This window comes from Carassius auratus, unplaced genomic scaffold, assembly GCF_003368295.1.
Source record: "Carassius auratus strain Wakin unplaced genomic scaffold, ASM336829v1 scaf_tig00013767, whole genome shotgun sequence".
Lineage (NCBI taxonomy): Eukaryota > Metazoa > Chordata > Actinopteri > Cypriniformes > Cyprinidae > Carassius > Carassius auratus.
The window spans coordinates 1,339,311-1,361,056 of NW_020524440.1; the positions used below are offsets into that span (position 1 = coordinate 1,339,311).

Below are 21,746 nucleotides of genomic sequence, written 5' to 3' on the forward strand. Positions count from 1 at the left end.
AATTACTGCAGAAAAGCATTGTTGGGTCTGGCATTTCACATCTTTCTCTTCACAATACTCCATAGATTTCCTATGGGGTTAAGGTCAGGCAAGTTTGCTGGCCGATTAAGAACAGTGATACCATGGTCCTTAAACCAGGTACTGGTAGCTTTGACACTGTGTGCAGGTGCCAAGTCCTGTTGGAAAATGAAATCTGCATCTCCATAAAGTTAGTCAGCAGCAGGAAGCATGAAATGCTCTGAAACTTCCTGGAATATGGCTGTGTTAACCTTGGACCTAAGAAAACACAGTGGATCAACAAGATGACTTGGCACCCCAAACCATCACTGACTGTGGAAACTTTACACTGGACCTCAAGCAACGTGGATTGTGTGCCTCTCATCTCTTCGTCCAGACTCTGGGACCCTGATTTCCAAAGGAAATGCAAAATTTACTTTCATCAGAGCACATAACTTTGGACCACTCAGCAGCAGTCCAGTCCTTTTTGTCTTTACCCCAGGCGAGATGCTTCTGACGCTGTCTGTTGTTCAAGAGTTGCTTGACACAAGGAATGTGAAGCTGAAACCCATGTCTTACATACGTCTGTGTTTAGTGGTTCTTGTAGCACTGACTCCAGCTGCAGTCCACTCTTTGTGAATCTCACCCACAATTTGAATGGGTTTTGTTTCACAATCCTCTCCAGGGGTTTGATATCCCTATTGTTTGAAAACTTTTTTTCTACCACATATTTTCCTTCCCTTCGCCTCTCTATTAATGTGCTTGGACACAGAGCTCTGTGAACAGCCAGCCTCTTTTGCAATGACCTTTTGTGTTTTGCCCTACTTCTGCAAGGTGTCAATGGTCGTCTTTTGGACAACTGTCAAGTCAGCAGTCTTCCCCATGATTGTGTAGCCTACAGAACTAGACTGAGAGACCATTTAAAGGCCTTTGCAGGTGTTTTGAGTTAATTAGCTGATTGGAGTATGGCACCAGGTGTCTTCAATATTGAACCTTTTCACAATATTCTAATTTTCTGAGATACTGAATCTGGGATTTTCCTTAGTTGTCAGTTATAAACATCAAAATTAAAAGAAATAAACATTTGAAATATATCAGTTTGTTTGTAATGAAAGAATATAACATACAAGTTTCACTTTTTGAATGGAATTAGTGAAATAAATCAACTTTTTGATGAGATTCTAACTATATGACCAGCACCTGTATTAAATAAGTAGATTTAAATATAAAAACATAACATATAACATTAAAGTTATTAACAAGTATAAATAACATGATATTTTGACTTAAAATTGAACAAATAATATTTCTTTAAATATATAAATCTTTAATCCATAAACACCTAGATAAACAAGACAGATGAGAGATACAACACACTGACCACAGGAAAAGGAAGAGCTGATACAAACAAGCTTAATTAATGACACACAGCTGAACCAAAGAACTAATCAAATCAGAAACCATGACAACAAAGGACAAGCAGAAAAAAGGCAGACAGGAACTAAAGAATACAAACTAAAAGTCCAAGAAAATGAAACTGAGACTAATATATATATATATATATATATATATATATATATATATATATATATATATATATATATATGGTTTAGTTTAGTTTGAATTAAATGCAATAAACAGCTTGAGCTCCATTTCATTACAGGCAACTTCTTTATTATTTAGGTTTCAATTACTCTGGGAATCTGGGAATTTTTTTTCACACATGGAAAATAATTTCGGCCTGCTAAGTGCTAATAAAAACAGCCCAGTTGGCATCTCCTCTCAGAACACAGCAGACACTTCCCATCCGAGTGTTTTATATCCACACTCCCGCTCCCTGATGAAGGATCAAGTGAACTATTAAAACACAATCGAGAAGATCTGCCCAGAATGCACTGCAGCACGGACAGGTCTGAGGCTGGGCGCGAGGCTTCATCCAAAACTAACACAGCTGATATGAGGTTACAGAAGAAACAGACACATGAGGAGAGCTGGAATAACAAAGATATCGCTGTCAGGCAAACAACAGCACGCAGAACAGACACACAACCGGAACCCGCAGGGCGTTTGACAGTTAAACAGCATTCCCTGTAGTCTTACTAACAAGACCAAACCAATTAAGTAACAGGTTTGGTTTATGAAGATACGAGAGTTATTAAGGAATGCGGTGATGTAAGTGACGCACAAAGACGATGTTACCGCACTCTGCTGGACAAACAATTGACATGACATGATCAACTTCTGCCCGTCTGTTTGAACGGTTTTAACATTAAAAATACGGTTAAATAAAACAGTGCACACATGGTATTAGGTGAAGTTCTCAAGAGCACACTCAAACAACAAAAAAAAAAAAAAAAAAAAAACGCGTGAAATCGATTTTCATGTGTGAATAGATTTGTATGTGTGGGTCATATTTCACTCAAAATAATAATTTATATACACACACATATATATATATATATATAAATTATTATTTAATGAAAAAACGAATTGCTTCAAGAAAATGAAGACTTTTTCCATAAACAGTCTTATTATACAAGGTCTTATTAAAATACTAATTAAGTCCTGACAGGATATTATTTACTGTATTACAGTAAAGAGAATCTGATGAGAATCATTAATGAGAAAATAAATAATAAACAATAAAATAAAAAAATATAAATAAAAGCACATTAGAAAACAAATACATAAACAGACCTGGGCTTGTTCAACTTATATTCTGGGGGGCTAAACTCAATGGTCCTGAAAAGTGGAAACCATATTTAGCATTTTACTTTTGCACGTTTCTGTCATTTTTTCAGCCATTTTCTTCCTCAGATGTATGCAAAAAAAAAAAAAAAAAAAAAAAATATATATATATATATATATATATATATAAATACATACTCCTACAAATGCATAGCTGTTTTACAACTTTATTCATATTTTTACAAAAAAGAAAAGAATATATTGAAGAGTACAAAAAGAAATCTGCAAAACTGTTGCTTGTTTTAATGTTGTAGAGAATACAGGAATAAACATCCACAGGCACGCTGGACCTACTGAAATACAGAATAAACGACAAACACGTTCCCTTTGCTCAAGTCTGACCGGACAGTGGACATCTACAGGACATTATCAAGTATGAGATTAATGTAAACTCGGTCTAATTCTTCTCTAGTCTCCTGAAGTACAGTTATACAGGTATATATACGTTATTTTTTGTAGCTCTCCACAGCACCGACCACAGAACTGATGGCAAGTTTGAGGACATTTCATGAGGCAGAAACTGCACGGTAACCTCCAAAAACACAAGAAATGCCCAAATCCCATCACTGGACATCCAACATGGAGGCGTCAAAGAAATATATACAAAAGTACTTCATTTATCTATTGTGATTCCCAATGGTTACTGATCTTTAGCAGTGATCATGCAATCACACGGTGGCTGAACACGACCTGTAGAGATTTTTAAGACAACCGATGTCTTTACCAGAGATAAAACCATCTTAAAGTGACGTGATGTACACACTGACATAGCATTGCTCCAAAATCTAAACCAGCTCATTTTTATATTTTCTTTTCCACAAAAATGCTAGTTAATGTTATTGCATTTAATTAAAATCTACAGATTTTCCCAATTTATATTTTTATATATTTTTTTCTCCCACCTTGTTACACTTGCGGTGTTCCCAGTCAAAAATGAGCGCCCTAAAAATAGTTATGCTATTTCATTAACAAATACTGTATCACGTTTTTTAATCAACTTGTTTTCTTTCAGTTAGCACAGGTTTTGTATTTCTTATTGGTCCTGATTGATTGTAGGCCTCACTGATTGAACGAATGCACTTCAGTTTTTAAGAGAACACTGAAAGAAAACATGTTGACAAAAAGATTGAATCCAGTATTTGGTGATAATATAGCAGAATGAAAGATTTACAAGCTATTTTTTTAAACGATGGCCATTTTTGTCCAGAAACACCAAAATTGGCCTGTTTTGTGATTTTCTAGAATGTATTAGTTTTAAAACATAAATCTTTCCCTCTTCACCAGCAAGGTACTAAAACTATCCATCACTGTGGATAGAAATGTCTTTCGGTTAGAATTTTTCAGGAAATAGCAGTGAAAATATATAGTTTAATCTTAAATATATAACATAAGTTGATATATGTAGTAAAAACTATAAACTCTTTTTCAAATACATGTAAGCCATTGTGCTAAATCAGCTTATAATGTATAGATATTGGGGTTTAAGAGGACACATCAACACATATGAACTGTAATGTTGCAAAACTACAGTAGTTTCACAAGCTGCTATTGCTAATGTACATGATAGAACTAAAACTACTCCTCCTTTTTTTATATCGGTGTATAAAAAAAAAAAAAAAAAAATCAATGCCAAAATCTTAAAAAAGCTAATTTTTAACATGGTCATCCAGAAGTAAATTCAACTTTGAAGTAATTCAATAAACATTCATCTGACTATAAGCATGTAAGAAACGCATTTATAGCAAAACGAGTCTCTGTAGAAATAAAAACAGAACTTGTGAATGTCATGATAATCCTAATAAGGGATGTTGGATTGAAGTAAGAAATTCACGATAATGAAGGTTTGATGATTCATTGATATGATTCATTGCTCTCTGGCAGAGAACAAGAACAATATTCTGAGCTGGAAGGTCTTTGAATGTCAAAGGAAACATGACGGTCATCTGCTACTTCACTATGAAAGTACTTGCATAGACAGTCTGACATCGGTGCATGAAACTCAAATCAAAGTTAGAGAGGTCGAGATGCGCTGCAAATCAATGGCACAAATACAGTAGGTACATTGTAAACTAATTCCACCCACTTCATCTTAAAGACTTAAGTTCAGATGCTTATAGCAAATTGGCTGTAAAAGTCATTTCAGCTTCAATTATATTAAACTGACTTTAACAATCAAGTTGAATGTTATAACTTACAAAATTAAGCTGAAGTTATGTTGCTATGACTTGTTGATCTCATATTGGTTTATAATAGAAAGACTCTTTTGACTTTCTTCGTGCCGTTTGGGATCCCTGTAAATCTTTCAGACCCTCGATGTGAAGCTGGTTTTAATTTGCTCAATAATCAAACAGAAGAAGTTTCACAGAAGAACACAAAAATGCCAGCAGGAAATGAAAGCCGAGCTGAACAGGATGTTCTGTTTTCTGTCTGTTGCTTTTTCCTGAGGACATTAAAAGCAGGTTTAGGAACAGGTTTACTGCCACCGTTATCAAATGCATGGATGTGCGACGTGCAGATACACACACTCACACATTTAAAAAAAAGAAAAGAAAAACTGTCCCTTTATATTTGATGAGCTAGTACTGTAAACACCAACATACAGTCAGCTCCAAACGTCTGAGACTTTTATAATTTAATATTATCTTCTTTTTTTTATTACACTATTGTTCAAAAGTTTGGGTTTGGTAAGATTTTTTTTTTTCAAGTCATTTATTTAAAAAAAAACAAACAGTAAAAATAGTAATATTGTGAAATATTATTTATATTTAAAATAACTGTTTTCAATTCAAATATATTCAAATATACATGTGACTTCAGGGTCACATGTTGCTTCAGAAATCCTTCTAATATTCTGATTTGGTGCTGAAGAAATTTTTTTTTTATTATTAGCAAAAAAGTTATATTTCTTACTTTTGCAACATTATAAATTTCTACACTGTCACTTTTGATCAATTTAATGCATCTTTTAAAGTATTCATTTATTTCAAAATTTTACTGACTGAATCAAACTTTTAAACAATAGTGTATATTATTAGCTTCACACCTGTAAATTAATTTAATTGAAAAACGAGAATCTAAAAATTGTCTCTTTTTAAGTGCATAATCTAAAATATTTGTTCTTTATTTACGATTCCAAATCTTGCATATCGCCAGGTTTGAAGTCTCAAACTTTTGGAGCCCACTATATATGAGTGAGATCTGAAACTAAAAATAATCATTTATTTTGCTATTCAACCAACTTTTTGAATAAATTCATGTGGCGAGTGTCCACGAGTTAATATGACAGTGCTACTTTTCATACAACTGCAAATTAAAAACACAGAATTTGTGTTGAGCACTAAATCTACTCTATGTACATATATCCTTCTATATATTATCAGAGGTCCAGACAATAAATGAGGCTCTAAATGTCAGCGTCTGGTCCCAAAGTCTTTCTACACTTGTGTCACCTCTAGAAAAAAAGTCTTGAGGATCTCGGACTTCTACAGTACGGCGATTGCTAAAGACTTTAGGATTACACTGCCCTCTACTGGCCGACCATGGAGTGCGCAAGCAGGATTTGCATCGTAAAGCAATACTATCGTCCGAATTGAAGGCATCACAAGTCTTCTTCCATGCTGAAGCTACTTCTACGACTACTCGTTTTGGATGCTCCCGGAGAAACAGAGGAAAGCAGGGGATCGGCGCCCCCTACAGGCGACAGAGCACCAACGTCATCCATCAAAATATCTTCTAATCCCATCTCTGCCATCAGGGCTGGATTAAACACGGAGGCTGTGGGGTCGTCCAGCTCGCTGAAGTTGAGTGTCCCGAGGTCCAGGGGGCTGGTGACCGTCCCACCCACTGAGGAAGTGGAAGAAGGTGGAGATAAGAAAGAAGAGGGCGTGGTCTGGTTGAGGGACAGGAGGGTCTTGGAGAGATCGTTGCTGGGGTTGTGATCCAGAGTTAAAGTCTGCGTCTGGGTCAGCGTGGAGTCAGATTTCTGAGATGATGAGACGCCGTGGAGACGAGTTTGCATTTCCAGCTCCTGTCGATCACACAGGCTCAATCATTAAACTGCAAGAGGGGCATTTACACATGCACGACATGCATTTCAAATCACAACTTAACTTTTAATAAGAGTTGAACAAAGGTCATCTTTATGCAAATGAGCGATGGTGTGATGTGGTGATTAGCAGATTATAGGCATTTATCTGCTGCCTGATCCTGCCTGATTTGTTTAAAACAAACGCTTACTAGAAAGCAACAGACTCACCGACCTCCAGAGATTTAATTGCTGTCGATTGCCGCGTTTCCACCGAAATTATCCGGCACATTTGTACAAGCAACTTTTTTCCTCAGGAACTACTAATAAACAGCAGATTTGAGTTAACTAAACTAAACTAAATTCTCGCCTGAAATACTTTTCAAATTACATTTCATGACACAATAACAGTTATATTTTGAAAATGATCCGAATAAATGGTGGTTGAACTCAGGATGAACTCAGGAACCAATCAGGATGTTTAGCGCCCAAGTCCCGCCCCCGAAAGTTCCGGAACTTTAAAAAAGTACTACCTCGCCAGCAGGGACTTTCTGAGGGGCATTTTTTTAACTGGAACTTTATTTAGTTCCTGGTTCATACGGAGGAAACACACCGAGTACCGGCCCAAAGTCCCTAGTTCCTGGGTAAAGTTCCTGCGGTGGAAACGCGGCAAATGTCTCTTAAATCCATCTATCTTTTTGACAGTAAGGTTAAAGAAATTGCATGGATGAAAGTGGGCATGGACACAATTCAAATTGGACTCAAATTAGAGTCTATTTAGAATATTAAAATATGAGAGTCTAAATTAAATGTGAATTAGCACTAGAGCTCATTGTGTCTGGAATGACTAAATTAATATTAAAATAATATATAAAATAAAATAAACCAAAATGATTACTCAAATTTCAAATTTTCTGTGTGGTGTTATTATTATTTACAAAAATTTTAAATATTAAAAATGACCTATTTTTTCTAAAACTAAAAATATTAAAAACAATTTTCCCTAATTGAAACTGAACTGAAATAAAATTTAAATATCAGATGAAAATTAGAAATGTTGCCTTGGCAACTAACTGTCATAAAATAAGTTTAATTTTGAGTACTAATATTAACTGAAACTGAAATAAAACTAGATTCAAGCTAAACAGAAATATAAAATAATAACAATAAAAAAATGACAAAAACTATAATAATAATAATATTACTATAATTAAAATGAAAGAATAAAAGCTCATTCAAAATATTAAAAAAAAAAAAACTAAAATAATAGTACATAAATACTATTAATTCCATGGTGATGTGGTGAAACGTTTGTGAAATTAAATATAGTAAAAAACAATAAAAATTTTTTTAATTATTTAAAAAGAATTAATGGAAATTACGAAAACAAAAACAAAACTGCTAAATACAAATGAAAACTGAAAGTATAAAAACAAAAGCTTAATCAAAATATTGATAAATAGTGCAATAATAAATTATAAGTAATACTATTATTACTAATAATAATTCTGTGGTGATTTGGGGGAAATTTTTTAGATAGGATTTAAATATAGGAAGTGTTTTTAAGTATAGTAAACAAGTTTTTTTGTGGTGAAATCTGTTGTATGCAGCATACCTGAATGCGCAGCAGCAGGCTGCGGTTGGCGTGTTCCAGTTTCTTCTGTCTCATCTCCATGTCTTTGGCTCTCTGCTGCTCTTTCTGTAGCTTACGGATGTAGTCGACGGATGCCTTTAAGATGGTGCCCTTGTTCCAGCGCATCTCGCTGTTGAGAAAACACATGCAGACACACTTACAGACACATGTACTGAACAAAATCATTACTAATTATTCAGAAAACAAATACAGTGGGGCAAAATTAGTCTAAAACCACTTCGATTTTTTTTAATTACCACTCAAATCTAAAAACAAACTTTTAGAATTAAAAAATAAATAAAATGAGAAGTTAGCCAATGACATTAAAATCATATTTTTAAAATTTCGATATAACAAAATAATACTCAGTCTAATGAACTGTCATAACTATAAAATTGAAATCTTTCAGCTCTGGAAACCAGAGAGAAGTGAGAACGAGAGCAGTGATACTTACGGGTCAGAAGACTTTGGAATGAGAGCTCCTAGTTCCTTAATGCGGTCGTTAATGTTGAACCTTCTTCTTCTCTCAACTACAAAACGCACACACAAACACACACATACTTGAAATTGATGGGAATGACCAAACAGGCAAGATGTTTGTTTCAGATTAACTGAAATGTAATTCATTTCCTTATACTCTACCAAGGACGATTAACCTTCAGGTTTTTGTGCACATAGTGGTTACAGATCTCAGAGATAAAAAAGAAACTGCAAGAAATCAAACTCACTCAAGTTATGGTTGTCTTTTTTCTGTCTCTCCTTCATAATAGCTTTCACCTCTGCATCTATAAAACAACAGTTAAAATGACAACTTGTATTTAATTTTACAAGGGAAGTGTGAATTTCTATGTCACTTGCATCACTAGAAAGAAATGCCAAAATAATGACTGTTTTCAAACAGGTATCCCCAATACTTTCTCTATGGGACTAGTGGGACTTTTCGTCAGAATCAACTAACAAATATATTATTTATAGTGGTTTCAGATAGTAAAATGAGATACAAGGAAGTACATCACTATTATGTTAGCTAAATAACATCCACAAACAATATCTGCACTTCTATTATTCCAAATGTCTCATAAAACACAGCTAATATATTGCAATTGCTACTAAAACATCAGTTTTATTTATTTTTAAATGCACACTGGGCAATGACTGATGAATGGTGGGTATTTACATTAATCACTTAGTCCCAAGTTCCGCAAAAGCATAAATATCCACTGATTCGTTAATGAATCATAAGCAACAATGACTGTATTCGAATATTGTGTATGTTAGAACAGATCTGCAAAATTGGGAAATGGCAAATGTGGTGTGGAAGTCTGCTGATACAGTCAGACTGACTCGACTGGCCGGTGAAGGATCGGTGCCAGAGAAATGAGGAAGAGGAAGCAGCGAAATAAAGAGATGGAAGACCACAGACAGAGATACACACCGGTCAACTCACTCTTGACGTTTTGGAGGTCTGCAGGGCAGGAGCTGCTGACGGTGATGGTGGGTGCCGCCATGCCCTGACTGCTGTACACATCCAGGAGGTTTCCTGAGACTGGCAGCTGTCAAAAAAATCAATCGCAATGAATTAAACCAGGACTGACCCCGCCCACTGCATTATCTGGTCAGCGGCCCCCTTATTGCCACATGGTGCACCGTATGGATAACCTTCATTCAGTTCAAGATAACCACAAACATGAACGTTAATATCTGAAGGGCGACATCCTTAACAATGGCCAAACGGCTCTGTGTGCACGCTTATTTGTAAAGTGAAACAATCTAGACAAGGCAAGGACTATTATATACAGAAAATCTGCAAAAATGCAAATATAAAAAGCAATTTGAAGGGGGAAAAAATAGAAAAACATAAACTTTCCTCTGTTAGTGCTTCCTGATACCTTTGAGAACATAAAGAGAGCACATTTAACCACAGATTTGTTTAATTTCTTAATAAAAACACTCATGTAAATTTCCACACAATAGTCAAGTTATTCTGCTTGCGTTTCAGTAATGAGGTTCAACGAGGCAGCAGATGCATTAAGTACGCTGAAAACATTGATAACCTTAACATCAGACATTTTTTGAATATTTAAACCAGCTACAGAAGATGCATAAACATGCTTGAAGTTTGAAACACGCAGGTTTACCCGAAGACGCATTTCATTCATCATGTCAAACAGAGCCAGCCTGAATGGTGGCTTTTAATTCGGCGAAACCGATAAAGTGACACCTGTGCAGAAATCAGTAACATATAATCCATCCAAGCTATGAAATCTGAGGCATTAATGTGCACTAATAAACCTAAAAGACTGTTTGCAACATGCTTAGATTATTTAAAACGTCATACAACACATCACTCTGTCTTTAAAGCACAAATAAAACACAAACCTACCATGATCTTCCCATGGCATTTACACAGAAAGTCACAGGACAAGCAACCCGAGAGTTGAAAATGCCTTCAAATTTACCTCAATCTTGCCTTTTTTCTTCTCATTCTCTGGCAGTAAAACCAGAATCCTCATCTTCTCTCACACACCCACAAAGTGCTTCCTCTTTCTGTGCGTCTCTCCGTAAAAAGGGACGTTTAGAAATGGGGAAATATCTTTTGGAGTCTCAAAAAAAAAAAAAAAGGCAAGCTTGCCACAGAATCCAGCTTGTGTGTGTGGCAACTCTCTGTCACTCCTCTGTGGCGTGCTGACCCCACCCATTGTGAGCCATGTGTCAGAAGTTTATATTTGCTTCCAGTGTTTCAAGCCCTGATTCAACCCAAACTTCCTGAATGCAAACACTACACTGACAAAATGTAAGCATTTGAATCTAATCATAACTGGTTACACAAGCGCCTCTATCTACCTGAGCTCCTCCCAGACTCAAATGAAAATTACTGATTTGAAAACCGAAATTGTATTTCCAAAGCAATGGCATGTCAGAACAGGATTCGCTTTTTCTTGCAAAAGACTAATGCAGAATTGTGGGCTTTAATTAACTACCGCTAATTATGACAAATGGCTGTTGTGTCACCATCATCATGTCAATCCCGGAATAAAAAAAAAAAAGCTGTTTCAAAAAGTCGTGCAAAACAAGTTCAACAAACTTTTCTTAATCAGTTCTTAAGAAATAGATGACAAAAGCACTTGAGTTGCTCAATTGATCCTTAATAGAGTTGAGGATGTTGCCACATACCGTGCTGGGAAGCTGCAAACCGGAGTCGATCAGTGTCATGAATTCATCGTTTAAACTCGATTCCAGGCTGATGATGTCATCAATGACGTCTTCGATCTGTGCATTTAAAACCAAGAGAAAGAACAGCTTGCAGATCATTTTTTAGATTCCTTGCGAGACAAAAACAAACAAAAAAACAGCTTTACTGTGCATTTCCGCCATGAGTCATGAAGCAGACGGATGTTTAAATAACACACTATACACTGATTTCCCGAGTGACACACCGGCCACATGGAGATGAGAAATACAGACATCCAAGTCAAAGTCCGATAAAAGTCTCGAACCTTAGCCAGCTTGTATTTCATCGTAGGGTTTTCCAGTCAGTGTTTATGATTGAGAAGGCTCCTTCAGTATGTACAGTACACAGGAGAAATACAGGACTGAAAGACTTTAATAGCCAAGCCCACACAAAGTGCAAAGTGTGCTGGGGTCATTGAGCCCTGAGTGTGATATTTACCAGCACAATGTGGTACCAAAAGCAAAGTGCCCAAAGAGAGTCTGGCCGACTTTCACGCAGACTTGACAAAGCGCGCTATTGTATTTAGCAAATGCGAGATGCATTCTTCAAAAGGATCTTTCAGAGTCTCAGAGCCAAACATTTAATTAGTTGTCTAGCATACTCTAAATGGCCTAAGCCTTGAGATTATTAGGACAATAATTACTGGTTAGTACAGTTTTGTAAGCATGTGGAATTCACAGAAAATAAGCTGGCTGGAGAATAAAACCTTTTCCTGTTTGATACAATAATACTAAAGTTTGACTTCTCTCACAAGTTATGTATCATATACTGAATGTGCTGTTATCTTACTTGGGCAGATCTGGGGCAGATTTAAGATACTGTATGTTGAAGAATTCCTTAAATCTATATAATACTATCTCAGGGCAGGGATTGTAAAGGATATCTTGCAATTGTGCATGTGAAAGTAGGCCAAAGCATACATATACATATATATATATATATATATATATACACACACACACACTATGCAAGTAATATTTTTTTTTGTAAAGAAACTAATACTTGTATTCCACAAGCAAGGATGCATTAAATTGATCAAAGCTGACAGTAAAGTCATTTATAACGCTAAAAAAGTTTCAGTTTCAAATGCACACCATTCTTTTAAGCTTTCTATTCATCAAATAATCCTGAAAATATGCATTACAGTTTCCTCAAAAATATTAGGTTGTACAGCTGTTTTAATAATAATAATAAAAGTTTATAATAAAAGAATATTAGAGTGATTTCTGAAGGATCATGTGACACTGAAGACTGGAGTAATGATGCTGTAAATTCAGCTTTACAATACAACAATAAATTACATTTTAACATATATTCCCATAGAAATCAGTTATTTTAAACTGTAGTCATTTTTTGGTAATGTATATAAATAAAACAAAATGACACCATTTACTTTCTAAAGAAATGTTCCTGGTCTGTTATCAATGATTCATCAGTGCACCTTATGTAAATGTTTGTATTCATAATCTTCATAAAAATCATGTCTAGAGATGAAGAAAGCCACTGCTATTTTAAGAGTGATTTATCTGCTGATGTAACCAAGGACAAACAGCAGGAGGGAAATAAAATTAACCTATAATAATTCTTATTATTTTAGTCAAACGTTTTCTGATCCAATAAAATCCCATCATAAATAATCAAGCCCCCTTACATTATTTCCTGCACCACAAAAGCCATTTCATGTTGAAATATAAATTTTCAAAGTAAGAATCCCTATTTTTAAAGCTCATATTCAGGGTTGGATTTGAAGCACTAACGCTAAGGTTAACATGCCAAAGTCATAGCTTCAATTTCATGCAATATTAAAACATATACCTCAAATTCAATACAGGTCACTATGGATAAATGCTTCTGAAAAATGCATAAATTTAAATGTTTGTGCCATGGGTACTTTTTCAACCGATTAAATATTATGATTTTTGCCAGGTAGACAATAAAACATGCACAAATACTGCTAGAATTACATTGAAGGGCCCAGAGCCTAGAATCATGGCATCAAGTAACAGTAAAATCTAGTTATTGAGCAGAGATAGTAAAGGTTATATTGTAATTGTGCATGTAAAAGTAGGTCAGAGCACAGAAGATTAAGTTATGCTGTCACTGTTTGTGTAAATGGGTCATCTTTTGTTATGGCATTGGCTCAAGGACTCTTTATCTTTACAATTTTTATAACTTTATGGCCATGATGCAGTACTGCTAAAATTACATAATGTGGAGACTGAGATAGGATAAACTACCATTCAAATGTTTGGGTTTTAAATATTTTAAAAGAAGTGTCTTTATGCCTTTTTTAATACAAATGAAAATAATGGTTTTCTATTTGGATATATTTTAAAATGAAATTTATTCCTATGCTGCAAAACTGAATTTTCAGCATCATTACTCCAGTCTTCCTTCGGAAATCATTCTCATATGCTGATTTGCTGCTCAAGAATTATTTCTTATTATCAGTGTTGAAAATATGCTCATTCATATTTTAGGTCAAACTGTAATTCTTCTTTTCCCCAGGATTCTGTAATGAATAGAACAGCATTTACTTGAAATTGATTTTTATTTTTCAGACTGTTAAATTTAATGCATGTTTGATGAACACAAGTAAAAAAAAAACAAAAGCTTGGCTTCAAACCCATCACTTTTACTGAGCACATTCTTGGCTATATAAATGCTAAACCAGAAACATCTGATCTTGGTTCAGTTCGTACCTCTTCTTTGTTTGATCCCAGGCTGAGCACCGCCAGTGGGCTGCTGGGAGTGCTACTGGCGGCAGGAGCCAGCACAGGAGCGGAGGTGGGCTGGGGCGAGGGCGATGTCACCAGCGTCTGATTGGCTATTTTATTGCCAAGGGTGTGAGAAAGGTATTGCTTCACTTGCTGCCTCTGAGCTTGTTGGATGTGGTACTTTGTTGGGTTTTCCAAGTGAGTTTGAACCTGGGATTCAAACACAGGACAACTCATGTTGTAAACAGTATTTCAACATCCAAATCATCAACATTCATGTTTATATGTTACCCATACGGTCATACCTTCAGCACTTCCACAGGCACCTGGGTCGGTGTAGCCGGGAGGGTGGATGTGACGGAGATGGCAGGGGTGGCGTCATTGGGCCGCTGCTGAGCGCTGGAGGCCTGTTTCTGGGCCTCCCGTCTCTCCTGGTCCTGAGCCTGTTGGCGCATCAGCTCCTGCCTCATCAACACACGTGACGTCATCACGGAGCCGGCTGGGGTCACAGGGTCAGCAGGGGTCACAGAGCCACTATGAGGGCAGACGATGAGAATGTAAATCGGCTTATAGTACCACGCTACACCCCGTGCTGTAATCACATTACCACATGCTATTTTTGAAACACAGGGCTGAGAGTTCACCACAGAGACAGCGTGAGAACAGCAACTTAAAACACAAGACGGTCAAAAATAATGAGCTCTTATTCAACATATCATGACATTTTACTTTTCATGTCAAACTCAAAAACTGCATTTCTCATAAACCCAAAAACTTTTGATTAAAAATTTTAAATTTCTTATTTATAAGGTCTTGTTTTGCATGCTACTTCGAAGAAAAATATCAAATGTAATGACTTTTTCTGCCTGAGGCAAACCGGGAGAATATAGTTGACCAACTGCCTAGTTCCTGATGATACAATCAAATCCTGCTCTGCATTATTTAGCAGAATATTGTGTTTCACTTGGAAATACATCACACTGTGGATGTTAAACGCAGTGCTAATGCTATTTTATGTTGTCAGTATGAAATCAAAACTGATGCATTTACTTTAATATATATCCCTGGTGTAATTGTCATCAGTGCATGATATTCCAAAGAAACAAAATATTTGTGCTCATAATATTTCATAAAAAAAAAAAAAAAAAAAAAAAAATTATATATATATATAAAACTTGTGAAAACAAACTATACATAAATAAACAAATAAAAATTAAATAATATATAAACATCACCTCTGAAACTACTTTCCCCTTCTGCTGACATCTTTTTCAATTCTCTCGTCCAATCATGTCAAATGACCAAATCTCAAAATCTAATCAACTGACGGGGAAAATAAAGTTATCCCACATATTTTTCTAACTGATTCACACTGACTTTAAAAACAGTGTTTAAAATATATACAACCATCAACATTTTATTCATTTAGCATACACTTATGTCCTTGGTAACATTATCAAGTTGTGCTATCAATGACCACTACTTACATAACAACTGCAGAGCAAAATAAATCAAATCTCTCTGTACAGTCTTGCATTTCCAACAATACGGCCTTCACATTCCCTTCACACAGACTTGTTTTTTTCTGATGAGTCATTCTGGGAAGTCCCAGAGCGAATGGAAAACAAGCAGCTAAGACCACGTTGCCTCACACACAGTGTTTGCAACAAGCACATCCAAAGAAAACTATGTCAGGCAGATCATCCGGTCAGATAAAGCTGAGAGACTGTGGGAGACAGCAGAGTGTGTGAACTTTGAAACACTGGTGTAATTGATTTATCTTGAAAAACACTCGGCTATGTAATTCTGAAACTCTTCAGAGTACTCAAGAGTACCACTATCCTGAACTTATTACTCATTAATCAATTGTATTTGTATTTTTTTCTAAGAAGTACAGTGGAAAGAAGTATTATGACTGTGCGGGGGGTTTAGATTTGTGCTGAATCACTGTGAAGTCACTGGAAACAGACACTGGGAAGTTCTGTCAACAGAAACCCAACGCCCGTCTAAACACCTTCAGGACAGCATGCCCTGACCTGCCTCATCGCAGAAAAAACAAAGGGCACTCACACAAATGGGCACAAAAACAGTGTTTAATTCCACATAAAACAAGCAATGTAATGAATATGAAAAACAAGAAGAATGTAAAAGATCTCAACAATTTAGAAGCACAGTAACTGCCGGTAAATTCCCAAGAGGTAGAGCTGATTATACCGTCCACCAAATCAATGTCACAGGTATGCATCAAAATATGATCAAAAACTTCTAGGCATCTAACACGGAGTATGCAGGAAGTAGATCAGATACGACCTCGGCTCTCTCACAAGCATAACTGGTATGCGGTCAGAATCTGTGTAGGTGAGAGTACAGAAACAAACAGGAAGTGTGCTTATATAAATCGCGGTTACCGGACTCACCTCGGGGTGATGGGTTGACTCTTCAGCTCATAGAAAGTGTCCGAATCGGTGGAGAAAACACCTTCTACCTCAATATCTGCCACGATCCCAGACTCAGGAAGAAGGGGTTCAACACTGAGAAGGGAAGAACACAACTACGTCAATTTTTGTCAGTCCACAAACATCTCCTAGAATCTGACATGTTGATGCAGAGACTGTGAACAGGAGGGGTGTAAAGTAAAATCCTGTAATTAATAAAGTCTGCCAGTCACTAACCACATGCAGTTCCTCATTCCCAGTAGTTTAAGACACAGGCTCTGATGGCGGGAAAAACCATGATGCACATATACACAGCACAGTCTATCATTTAATACACCCAAACCAAGGTTTTAATGGTATCATCATCATACACTTAAAATATACAAATCTTAAATTCATATGTGTGTGTGTGTGTGTGTGTATACAGTATATATATATATATGAAGAGTTTGGTTACAAAAATAATTGGGATTCCGCCAAAATCAGTATTGTATCTGGTCTGTATTGAAAAGTCCTTTTTTAATTTTACACAAAATGCAATATTTGCAGTGTCATTAGGTCATGTTTTCTCCCTTTTTTTTCAAAACGCGACAAACGCCATGCAATATATCCGCTCAACCAATCACAGCGCACCATTCCACCCACTCCAGACAGTAATGGGGCACTCTGAATACACTCTGAATTGACCAAGTTTATAGGCTGTCATATGTGGATCAACTTACTAAGTTATACTATGTAAATACATTTCATATTAATTCAATGGATTTATTGCATTTTGAGAAATAAAAAGTATCTTGGATTTATTAACTTCTGGGGAAAAAATAATACAATTTAAAAATAAATCTTTTAAAATCAACACCTGGATATAAAAAAAATTATTTTATTTTATTAAAACCTAAAGATGCTCTTTGAAATTTTGAAACAGCAAATAGTGGTTTTCATCACATTCTAGGTAAAGAAAACACATTTTTACTCAAATTAATCAAAATGGATTTATTGTTAAAACTCATATATACATATACATACATATACACACACACACACACACACACACACATATATATATATATATATAAAATTAGCTATGCTCTGCACACATCCTCTGATAATAATAGCTTTGTAGGACTATACATTATTTGGATAATTATTCAAAAAAGAAATTCTGTTACATAGAAGTGAATAAAAAATAATATTGACATTTAATATTAAGGTAAAAATGTACAATACTTTATAAATACTTAAATTATTTTAAATTATTAAAAATAATAATAATTTATATATATATATATATATATATATATATATATATATATATATATATTAACTAACATGAACGAACAATGAACAATATATTTATTACATTATTTATTCATCTTTCTTAATGTTAGTTAATGAGAATACAGTTGTTCACTGTTAGTTTATTTCAGACTCTGAGTGCATTTAATGTTAACAAGCACTGTTGATTTTAATAATGCCTTGGTAAATGTTGGAATTAACATTAACTGAGATTAATAAATGCTGATGAACTATTGTTCATTTTTAGCTCATTTTAACTAAAGTAGTTAACTAATGAATCTTAAATGTAACGTGTTACTATTATTCATATAAATTCTGTCCAGTTTTATTGTGCTACTTTCAGTAAAAGTGTGGTTATTTTATTGGCTTGTGTTTTTTAAATTCAGTATCATTAAAATTGAGTTAAATTTTTAAAAGTCTTACAAAATTACTTTACATTATTAAATAAAATAATAAATAATCATTACAAAACATTTTCGGTTTCGGTTTCTGGCCAAGTGCATCCAGAATTTTCGGTTTCTGTTTCAATCCCAGAATTTTAATTTCGGTGCATCCCAATTTAAATCAAAATACATGCTCTTTAATATCAGGCTTGTGTACACTTGCTCATAAATCTACCTAGACAGCATCTAGTGCACCTACATAGACAGCATTCTTGGCCATCAAAACCTTAAAAAGCATAAGTGCCATAAAACTAGTGAGCTTCTCATCTATACAATATTTTCAGCACTGATCCCAAAAAATGATGTCTATGTAGGCAAATCACAAGGTTTGGAGAAATATCCACAGTCTTACCAATGTGCTACTATAACAGAAAGGTGACAAAAACATCTGTAACACCATCACCTCTGAGCATAAACTATGAAATAGCATCAAGAGTGAACTTTAAATGCATTTCTATATCACATACCTAAAGCCTCTTCTGGATAGTGGAATAACCCAAGTGATGTAATCAGATCAAACGTTATCAAACGAAAGCATCCCGGTAAATCCGGTTTGTCAACACCTCCATCTCATGGTCTGCATCTGAAGCCAGGACTGATACGATACTGTCACGCTGATTTGCAAAATCTAAAGGCAGGATTTCAAGCGCAGGGAATCATCGTTTCGCTAGTGTTTTGGTTTCACTAGGTGGCCATGTTTGTGCCACTCTGCGCACGCGAAGCTTCTCTATCCTCCGGTAAAATTACGAAACCTACTACGATGAAGCCTTAGCTCACGTATATCAAAAAGCCTCATTTAGACGTGGCCTGTTAACCTTCCTGGAGCTGTCAGTCAGAAAACCATATTAATATTCATATACCGAGCCCTTGCTATTCGTTAATTGGCCAGCTGACTAGCGCCCACTCAACCAACGCCTGTCTTTGAGCCAACCAGCTTGTACGGCTATGGAGGGCTAATTAATATTCATGAGCCTACCCTTCAGCGTAGTGCAGCATCCAGAGACGCTTTTCAGGCTGCAGAACTTCTCCCAAATATCCCAATTACAACGAAAATTTTCCATATACGAGAAAATCATCCCTAAACTAAAATAATCTGTTATCCAAGTGTATCTACTGAGGGCTACCCCTAATAAAACTACAGCTTTACTAAAAACAGAGAAGCGGAAAAGCCGAATACCATTAGTCACCGCCAGAGGGAGTCACTCCATCAAGCCTTTATCAATATAAATGTATTTCCTTTTTATTTAACTCTATTTTTATTTATTTATTTCATATATTTATTTGGATTTCCCTTGCAATATAATACAAGCTTTTGTAATATTGTATTGTTAGATAATAATGGATGGATGTATTTTCAATCTATTTCACTCAGTTTTATATAATTGCTAACTGTAAACAGACTACACTTTAAAAAATCTGCTGCATTTATTGTATCATCAATTGTAACATTTTATTTTACTCTTTCTGCACTGAACAAAACTACCACCGGTGTGATAATGTGACGATAAAGAATATTGAACTTTGAAAGCACATTATGCAACAAGTGCTATGTAAAACATAAAAGGTAAACTTTTATGGTAATTGGACTATAGAGAGAAAAATGTGACTTCCTGTCTTTTTATCTGAGGATAGCAAATAAAAAAAAAACATTTTTTTAGGGTACAAAAGGAGCAAAATAGCATGCGCACAGCAAGCATTCAGTCAATGCAAGCAAGAACTTTAGAGGAAGGACAGCAAAAACAGGGATATAGGAAAAAAGAAAAAGGGAAAATGGGTGCGTGGGTGGATTTGCTGAGTCATATCCCATGAAATCTGAGGCTCAGGACTAAAACGGTAAAACAAAATCTCCGGTTAAACGGCTCTTGTAGGTTGGAGTAACACAGACAGGATTTTTTTTTTTTTTTGGCAGGATGGAAGGGAGAGAAGTTAGCTTTAAAGTTTGAGGCTGGCAGAATGGCTTTGATGGCTGGTTTGGTGAATTTAAGGAGATGATTCTTTTCATATTCTGAAATTTCCTGCATTTCAGGGAGCCTAAATAATGTATTGGATTACTTTTGCAAGTTTTATTACAGCACTTTTGTCCCCATTATGTTTTGAAAGTGCAAAAGATATAAAGTTGAGTCATAAATTGTCACGTGCCAATGGCTTCTTCCTCCTGCACATGACATTTAGAGACTTGAATTTTGCACAAAAATAATATGTGCAGTGTCCAACATCTGCTTTTGGTTACTGTGCATAATAATCCTATCCTAATATTTCAATAATTTGAATGAGAAATACCCTTTGAATAACTGCATACATTCCTTTGAGTACACTCAAGTTATACACAAAAATAAAATGTGTAACCCCCAAAAATGTGACACAAAAAGCACAGTCTGATTCTGAATCTGCATCCTAACACTTCAGTGACTGTTGATGCAACAGAAAGTTGAACAGCATCTAATCCTAAGCATCCAGATACACTGATTTGCTTATAAAGCATCTAAATTGAGTTTATCTTCAGGCTGTCAATATTTTCACATCTATAAAGTAGCCTTAAGATGTCAAACAAACAAATTAATCAATTTCGCCTATGATCTAGTGAACCACAGTCTGCAGGATTAATGCATGTAGATGCAATACAACAAACAATCACTTTGTTGGTTGAGTTAGTCATTGCAACTAGAGTTTATGTGATGCTCTTGCACTCACCTGATGAGATTGACAGATTCGGAGGAGTCTAATATGACGTAGACGGTCTGAGGATGCTCGTGCGGCGCCTGTTGCCCAGGTAACATCACTTCCGGTCTGCCCTTCTCGGGTCTGACGGACTGCTGGCTGGACATTTCTCCAGGTGTGAAACTGTATTTACAACCAGTAAAACACACGAGCTCGAGTAAACGAGAATAATAATAAAGCTAAATAGCTAAAATAAACAAATAATATCAAAATAGTTGTTTTCTGAAGAGGTTTAAACAGAAGACCGTCGTACTAACGTTACGTTACCCGACCGCTAACTAACGTTGGTCTACACGTTTCCTCAGATCCCCGTATAAATGCTTTCTTTATCAGTCTGCGCTAAAGCTTGATTGAAAATAAAGTCTTAGAAGTCTAAAGTCCTTTGTTCCTAGTCTGGCTGCTGTGCAAACAACAGTTACGTCGCTCTCTTCTCTGCACTTAAAGGGGAGTAAATCTGATTGGAAAACCCCACAGTGACGCTCCATGATCAGACGAGTGTGGAC

General features: G+C 35.6%; 1 protein-coding gene across 3 annotated transcripts; it reads right to left on the reverse strand.

Moving 5' to 3' along the window:
* Positions 1-2,896: 2,896 nt before the first annotated feature.
* Positions 2,897-21,678, reverse strand: LOC113074167 (transcription factor E3-like). Of its 3 annotated transcripts, XM_026246924.1 has the most exons (11): positions 21,501-21,678; positions 21,217-21,366; positions 16,769-16,882; positions 14,657-14,885; positions 14,337-14,561; positions 11,577-11,672; positions 9,838-9,955; positions 9,131-9,187; positions 8,857-8,932; positions 8,385-8,532; positions 2,897-6,772 (listed from the first exon to the last, which is right to left on the reverse strand). In XM_026246924.1, exons 2-11 carry the CDS (start codon positions 21,348-21,350, stop codon positions 6,344-6,346), a joined length of 1,626 nt encoding a protein of 541 aa, XP_026102709.1. In that variant the 5' UTR covers positions 21,351-21,366; positions 21,501-21,678; the 3' UTR covers positions 2,897-6,343. The 3 variants fall into 3 exon arrangements, with proteins under 3 accessions (XP_026102709.1, XP_026102710.1, XP_026102711.1); XM_026246925.1 differs by having other exon boundaries at positions 9,850-9,955; positions 21,217-21,678; XM_026246926.1 differs by lacking the exons at positions 21,217-21,366; positions 21,501-21,678 and adding an exon at positions 18,993-19,217.
* Positions 21,679-21,746: the final 68 nt, after the last annotated feature.